Raw genomic sequence first — 8399 nt, 5'->3', positions numbered from 1 at the left:
AGTTTCTCTGAACCTAATATGTCATAAGTTTAACTCCCAACCTATATATGGCAATGTCAGGGTTGTTAATCGAATAAATTCATTCTTCAAACAAATAAATCGCTAAAACGTTTTCGATACATTCCAATATCACTACAAGGCACTTTTTATCTTCCAAGCTCATTCAATAAACAAGTTTTATTACGTCGTCCTACATTGTTTTGTACATTTCGCCACATCCTATCACTGTCCGGGGAATTTAAGTTAGTGTGCAGCTTGCTGGGCAGCACGCTGAAATTTTTCAAAAAAACAGATAAAACCTTAAAAAAATCATAAAATCATAGAAAACCACAAAAATATGGCTGTTAGTGCAGCGAGTCAAGGGTTGATGAATTCATCCCTATATGTTGGAGATTTACACCCAAGAGTTTCTGATTCCGCGTTGCAAGCTAAATTTTCTGAAATCGGTCCAGTCCTTAGTGCTCGTGTTTGCCGGGATCTAGCCACTCGTCATTCTCTCGGGTATGGATATGTTAATTTCGAAGATCCAAAGCATGGTAAGTCCAGATACAGTATATGACTTTGCAGCCGAACAAGCGCTTGAAGTCTTGAATTATGAGTCACTAATGGGACGCCCTATCAGAATTATGTGGTCACAGAGAGATCCATCTTTGAGGAAATCTGGGAAAGGAAACATATTTATCAAAAACCTGGATAAATCCATTGAACAGAAGGAATTGTATGACACTTTTAGCTTTTTCGGTCGAATCTTATCGTGCAAAGTATGTTCTGTTAATTTTGTAATATTTTATATAGATTGTTATGGACGAAAACGGACAGTCCAAAGGCTATGGCTTTGTACATTTCGAGAAGGAAGAGTGTGCCGAACGTGCCATTGAGAAGATTAACAATATGATTATTCGAGATCGTGTCGTTTATGTTGGCAAGTTTATTCCCAAAACAGAACGTAAATCTCAAGCTCGAAAAGTTAAATTCAATAACCTCTATATCAAAAACTTCCCACCGGAAACCGATAACGAGAAGCTAAAAGAAATGTTTAATGAGTTTGGAGAAATCAAGAGTGCTTGCGTCATGAAAGATAGCGAAGGGAAATCGAAAGGATTCGGATTTGTGTGTTTCTTAGATCCTGACCACGCCGAAAATGCGGTCAAGACTATGCATGGTAAAGAGATAGAGGGAAGAGCTCTGTACTGTGCTCGTGCTCAACGCAAAGAAGAACGACAAGAGGAACTAAAACAGAGACTTGAAAAACAAAGGGCCGAACGTCAGTCCAGCTATATGTTGAACGTCAATTTGTATGTCAAGAACCTGGATGATAATATCGATGATAAACGACTAGAGGAGGCTTTTAGTGTTCATGGTTCTATCACTAGTGCCAAGGTTATGAAAGATGCAAATAATCGATCCAAAGGTTTTGGATTTGTTTGTTTTGCGAACCCTGAACAAGCGGCCAGGGCAGTAACTGATATGAACGGAACAATCATAGGTTCCAAGCCTCTATATGTTGCACTAGCCCAGAGGAAAGAAGATCGTCGGGCGAAGTTAATTGAAGAACATCAGCAGCGAATGGCTCAATACCGGAATCCAGTCGCCTCAATGATTCCAGCAGTTCCTGGCCACGCAGCACCTCATAGCTTCTTCCCTCCTGCCTTCCAGCAGACCCAACGGTTTTATCACCCTTCGGGCGCTGTCCTTAGTTCGCAGCCTCGTTGGAATCGAGCGGCCGGGATACCCGCACAAATTGGTGGCCTTCCAAACAGACCGCCTGTTGCTGGATACTATCCTAGTGCGCCCAATCCTGCTGCAATTACAGCTAACCAAATGGCTTCTTTCGCTCAATTCCGCACACCAGGTGTCAACAGACCAATGGTACCCAACGGCATGTCATCCATACCCTCAACTCACTTACAAACTGCAGCTGTTTTCAACCAGACTGCCAATCAACAGAGACAACAAGCATCTGGGAGACAGGGTGTGGTTGTTCCTCAAGTGCTTGGGGCTACAGCTGGTGGTTTGAATCAACGTCCAACTGCAGCTTCAGTAGTTGCAGGTCCACCGTCAGTCAATCCTGCCATGCGAGTAAGTTTTTTTCGCTGTCAAGCTTCTATTGAATTACCTTCGTAGTATTTTGTTGTCTTAGCGCTCGGTTGTTGTAGTTCTACTTAAAGTATGAAAAGCTCTAGTTAGCGACGAGACTTACCGTGGGTTTTTCCTCCCTTTGGTGCCATGAGTCATGCTTTTTCATCATACAGCCAGTTATTAAGTTGAGCGGTGTGATTTGTTTAACACGAAATTCAGATACTTCTATGGTTTTATGTAGCACGTTACTAAACACTGCAATATTAAGCATATCTTCCTTTCTCTGACTTATGTTTAGTTCATATTGTGTTTGTTGCTTATTAATTATTCGTAGACGCTGACTAGAGTTGTTTCCTCTTCAACTGTTTTGAACCAAAAGCAGATATCCAGTCACCTGGATTATGCAGTTATGTCTATTACTAACCCATGAAACTTATCGCTTCGAAAGTGTTCGAAAAGGTCCGTTTCAGTTAAGAAAGTATAGAAAGCTAGGTGGCCTGTGTTAGTTTTGGCAATGATATTCTCTCAGTTGACCCAACTCTTTTTGCAGGAGTAGATAGATGGAGCTTCAGTCACGTGTTGAGGTAACGAGTCCCATTTTTTGAGTCTTCGTAAATTCTCTGCTGTGCAAGACAAGAAAAAATGAAGGCAAATCAGATACAAACTTAACACTAAGTAGTTTTAAAACTGTAATTAAGACCGCTTCTGATTCTTCGATATGACGATGGAAATAAGTTCATCCAATCAAGCACCATACAGGGGCTTCGCTTTTCCGGGAATCAGCTTAGTTGTGTCTCTTGGAAACTTTTTCCAAAAGCTCACTTGTTTTTCAATCAGGAGCTAACCGCTCGTATTCAGCACTGTATACAAAGTCGAAAAGGTTTTAGCTTTTACATGTCTAAAGGCGCTACGTTTTGACCATAGGGTTGTGAAACCTTTGGCGACTGTAACAGAAGTGTGCAGTAGCTTTTAGGTCTTGGCTAACGACGACTCCCAAGTCATTGTGTGTCTGGACAAAAGGTAGCTCATTGTTATTCGCCGTGTATGTATTTGTACCTGAATAACCAATGTGCATCAAAGTGCACTTGAAAGCATTTGTCGGCAACTGCCTTGTTTGAGACCGTTCAGATAATTCCTCCAGGTCATTTCGAAGTTCTAAACTGTCGCCCTTTCATCGCTTCCCATGTTTGACGTCGTCAGCATCTAACAAGATCGATGATGACAGGAGACGTGGAAAGTCGTTTAAGTACAAGAGGAATAACTGACCCAAAAACTGTACCCTTAGGCACTCTACTAAGCACAGTTTCCCAGCTAGACAACTTTAAGTTCTCCCGTACTCTGTTGGCGCCCAGCTAGGAAATCCTTTATCCACATTATTAAATTGCCTGCAAGCCCGATATTTCTCAACTTATATAACAACCGTTTGTGAGAAACTTCGTCAAAAGCTTTGCTGAAGTCAATGTAGGTTACGTCTATAGGTAACCTTTGATTTTTGAGAGCGCACCAGCGTTCACGAGCCACTGATAAGTTAGTGAGACAGAAATAACTTGTTCTGAAGCTGTGCTGCTTTTCAGAAAGAATCTGGTTTTCATCGACATATTTTAACAGTATTCGAATAATCTAAAATTTTAACAACCACTAACGGGTCGGTAGTTCTCAGGTTTATATTTCGTACTTGTTTTGAAGATAGAGACCCCCAAATGCCCTGGTGCGGCCGGAAGTGAGGAGGGTCCGCCCTCTCGGAATGCTCTCACATGGCCACGCGTATACAGCCTCTTCTAGGGAAGTCCTACTCACTGCCTTCTCGCGGCATTGCTGTTGTTTACAAAGTCAAGGGGACGAAAAGCACATGTCTGGCTCTTTAACCGGGTTGATGGATATAGAGTATCAACCTAGAAAACCCTGATTCCAAACCAATGATGCACATGGGCTCCAGAATCCTGACGGAACAAGAGGCGTATGAACCAGTCGTTGGTCACCGGCCACCATGGAACTGCATCTCCTGACGTGGGCACACTGTCTTGTGGGTTAGACCTTTAGGTCGAAGGCTCCGTGCGGTCCCCCTAAGAAAACTACCTGCTTCAGTTTGGGCACCTGGGCAGTATCACAGCCCTCACACAAACCAAATGGGATTTGTGTGGCGCATATGCATCTGGTGCCCCTTTGTACCAATATTTGTGTTCAAATAAATAAAATGAAGACAGGGCATACTGTGACGTTCTTCCAGTCGTTTGGCGAACGACCCTGGGTCACAGATAAATCAAAACGTATACTTAAGTGGTTCACAACAAAATTTGCTAGTTTGTTTACTAACCTAGGGTGCATTTCATCGGGCCCCGTAAATTTGCATATATCTAGTTTAGCAGACTAGAGAACATCGAGTTCTTTCATGGTCACGTTGTCTAGTGCTTGTGGGGAGGGTTTCTCCATGGTATATGCATTGCCAACGAAGTTTGAGAATACTCGGGCTTTACCATTGTCATCCTTCACTAATAATGAAATATTACTGTCTCACCATAGTGCTGGAATATTTCCTCTTCCTCAAATACAAGCTTCCGGCTCATTCAAGTTGCTTCGTAACTAAACATTGGTTAGCACTCAAGTTACTAAGAAAATAACCAAACAAACAAAGCTAGGGATCGGATCTAAGATTTTTCCAGACTTTCCAAGTCAAGCGTGATCTGTGAGCAAATCTTCCCACTAATGACACCTTAAACTTGGCTCGTTATTCTAAATGATCAGGCTTGTGGCTGGGTTCTATTTATTTATTTAATCACATATATATTGGTAAAAAGGGCACCGGATACATATGCGCCACAAAAAATAATGAGAATGGGGAAAGGAAGAAGATGCGTATATATAAAAGAAGGAAATAGAGAAAAGGAGAAGAGTAATGATGGGGGGAACTGAATGTACAACCAGAAGAGCTCTCTCAGTTAGGAAAGTTATAGCCACTCTTTATGAAGAAAGTAGAAGAAGGTTACAGCAGGACCGCCACTGGCTTCTATTCTGAGCCATATCTGATAACGTCTCTAGCCACTGTGTTGCACCATCTCTCGGACCCCAACCAGGGAGTCGTGAAGGACCAACAGAAGCTAGCCCTTTGCAGCTTTTTTTCATATCACGACACCATGTCATACACTGACCTCCTCTCCGCTTTTTCCAACCAGTCCCAGGGTCGGCAAATAATGCACGACGTGGAAGCCTCTGGGACGACATTCGTAAAACATGTCCAAGCCACCGAAGTCGGTGTTTCAAGATGGTGACACCAATTGAATTATCGTCCCTGCGCCCGAACACACGATGCCGAACCTCTGCATTACTAACATGGTGTTGCCACTGGATGTCAGCAATCCTTCGGAGACAACAATGATCGAACACAGAGAGACGTCTAACATCCTCAACTCGGAGAGGCCAGGTTTCACAAGCATAGAGCAAAACTGCTCTCACCGACGCGTTGTAGATCCGACCTTTTACAGCCAGACTAACATCACGAAGGCGCCAAAGATGGCTTAGATTGGCATAAGCCGCTCTGGCTTTCATTATACGTGCATCAATCTCATCACTCACGCCACCACTAGCACTTATGTAGCTACCTAGATACACGAACTTCTCAACTACTTCAATCTACTCACCATCCAGGGTGAGTACAGGATTAGAATCCTGCCAGTCTTGTAAGAGTACTTTGCACTTGGAGGGTGCAAAGCACATGCCGTACCTGCGGACACTGATTGCCAACTGATTAAATGCGGATTGCATGCCTTGGGCATTATCGCACAGTAAGACAATATCATCCGCATACTCAAGGTCGAGAAGTCGTTCTCCAGGCAGCAGATCCACACCGTCATTACTCACATCCATCAGAGCTGTTTCTAGGATGTCGTCGATGGCAAAGTTGAAGAGGAATGGTGAGATTGGGCAACCCTGCCTAACCCCACTGCTTGAATGGAACAAGGGAGAAAGGTGGTTGTATGCCCTCACTCTACCTGAGGTGTTCGTGTACAGGGCCTTTAAGATGTTAATGAACTTCTCAGGCACACCCTTCAATAGACAATCCCAGAGAACAGTCCTGTCCAACGAATCGAAGGCAGCCCTGATATCAAGAAACACTACGATTGTTGGCCTGCGATAAGTATGACGGTGTTCTAACATTTGGCGGAGGGTGAAGATGTGATCAATGCATCCTCGACCAGAAGGAAAACCAGCCTGCTCCTCGCAAGTCAATCGTTCTCGGGTTTTAAACAACCTACGAAGAATGACAGAAGCCAATAGTTTGGACGCAATCAGAAGTAGACATATCCCCCGATAGTTGTTACAGGAACAACGTGAACCCTTTTTAAAGATAGGGACGACTATTGACTCATTCCATGATGTTGGAACACTTTCTTGCTCCCAAACCTTTGTAAACAACATAGTCAATTCCTTAGTCAGAAAGTCATCACCATCTTTAAAAAGAGCTGGCGGTAAGTCATCTGGGCCCGATGATTTGTAGCGCTTCAGGAGTTGGAGTTCCTTGCGGACTTCCGCCTCGTTTGTTGGATCAGTCGTCACCGGCCATGTGGGGCAGGACAAACTGGTTGATGTTGCCGGAGCAGCAGGCCAGTTGAACTGCCCTTCAAAAAATTCCGCCCATCGTCCAAGACGTCGAGAGATGTTAGTGATCGACATCCCGTCATCCTCACTGATTGTTTCACTCATACCAGACTTCTTGCTGCCAGTGGCTCGGATGAGTTGGAAGAGCTTCCGGCAGTTACCAGATGCAGCTGCTGCTTCCATCTCATTAGCACGCTCCGACCACCAGGCTTCTCGGTCCTTACGCAAACTTTGCCCAATTTCATTACGTAACAGCCTTCGTTTGTGGTCATACTCACGGTCACCCGGAGTAGACCGACGGGCTTCCATCAGTTGTAAGGAGCCAGAAGAAACCCAGTGCTTGTAAGCGGGACGTTTCGCGAAGCCGCAAGCGGCTTTACTCGCCATTTTCATGGCGTCGTGAAGATGCAACCAATGCTCATCTATACTTTTCGGTGGGATGGTAGCTAGCCTAGAAGCTAGCTCCGCTCGATACTTACTTGCAACAGAAGTTGCAGCCAGTTTACTAACATCGGTCCGTTGGTGGCGGTCAATCCTTCGGCCATTGAAAAGTAAGGTGAGATTGGCGCAGACCAGGGCATGATCAGACTCCAGATAGGTACTCCAAAAGGAGCGGCAGTCTTGTACACAACCACGCCAGCGGTAGCTGATCGCGATGTGATCAATCTGAGTCCAGGCTTGGGATGCAGAGGGAGGACGCCAGGTGGCACACCGGCGATGACTGTGCCGGAAGTTAGTGCTGGCCAGAAACAGGTTGTGGTCTGTGCACAGTTGCAGCAAACGGTCCCCGTTATCTGTCCTGCGACCAACAAGTCCCCATCGACCACCTAAACGACTCTCTTCTGTGCCTAGACGCCCGACCTGTGCATTCAAGTCTCCGGCTGGTATTGCAATATCTGTCGGACGCGCTTTTTGGAGAAGAACTGTTAACTGATGGTAAAACTCATCCTTGATTGCATCCGGGCTGCAATCTGTCGGGGCATAAGCGGAGATGACGAAAAGACACCGTTTCTCACGCCGATTTCTTCTCACTTTGATGGAACTTTCTAATCTAACAGCACATAACCGACTGTTAATGGGGATCCAATCGATTAGTGCTGCCTCAGCTCTAGCGCTTAGTGCGACACCAACGCCAGCAAAACCAGACGAGGATGCCACAGGGTCCCCGTATAAGCGCACGTGAAACAAGCTTTTCGAGGCGACAGATGGAGAGCGGATTTGTAGTACTTCACTAGAGTCTTGAAAAGCTAAAAATCACTTAGTTTTATATGTAAAATTAGGTAAAGTGCTATTCGTTTCAGCCTGTGCTTCGCAATTCGTACTTCCTTGTTTATACTCTTCCCTGGTCTTTTGGACCATTGTAGTTGAGATTTTAAATCCTTAATGTGTGTTTGAAATGCTTCTTTTATAAGAATATGTTCACATGTACTAGTAAACATGATTTTAATCGTTTAAAAATCCCAATCATATTAAAAGACTAATATTTGAACGAAGAATATTCTTTTCGATAAATTCTCTTTAGGTTCTACAATTATATATCCAAATTAATAACCCGAAAATTGGCCAGGTTAAAGGCAAAGTACATCGTTTAATGCATGTAAATTTAGGAATGTCAAATCAAATCAAATTGTTAATCATAGTTGAAAGCGTTAGGCCAATGGGGCTAAAACACCCACGGTAAACTGGAAAAAAAAGAGGCGCTCCTTTCGTGCGGGGATACCTCGTGG

The 8399-nt window shown here is 44.2% G+C and overlaps 1 protein-coding gene across 3 annotated transcripts in view; it reads left to right on the top strand.

The window, feature by feature from the left end:
- Window positions 1-221: 221 nt before the first annotated feature.
- Window positions 222-8399, top strand: part of Smp_024140.1 (putative polyadenylate binding protein) — a gene marked incomplete at both ends in the record, with an annotated part of 13311 nt that continues 5133 nt past the window's right edge. For 2 of the 3 annotated variants that reach the window (XM_018789660.1, XM_018789661.1), the window contains 3 exons: window positions 338-536; window positions 568-761; window positions 796-2079. In XM_018789660.1, coding sequence (XP_018655082.1) covers window positions 338-536; window positions 568-761; window positions 796-2079 — 1677 coding nt within the window. Of the gene's footprint in view, window positions 537-567; window positions 762-795; window positions 2080-8399 lie in introns of all 3 variants that reach the window. The other variant, XM_018789662.1, reaches the window with a different exon arrangement.

This window comes from Schistosoma mansoni, chromosome W (assembly GCF_000237925.1).
Source record: "Schistosoma mansoni strain Puerto Rico chromosome W, complete genome".
In the NCBI taxonomy this organism is placed as follows: Eukaryota; Metazoa; Platyhelminthes; class Trematoda; order Strigeidida; family Schistosomatidae; genus Schistosoma; species Schistosoma mansoni.
The sequence above is the reverse complement of the archived record's forward strand: the minus strand, read 5'-3'. Positions and strand labels throughout refer to the sequence as shown.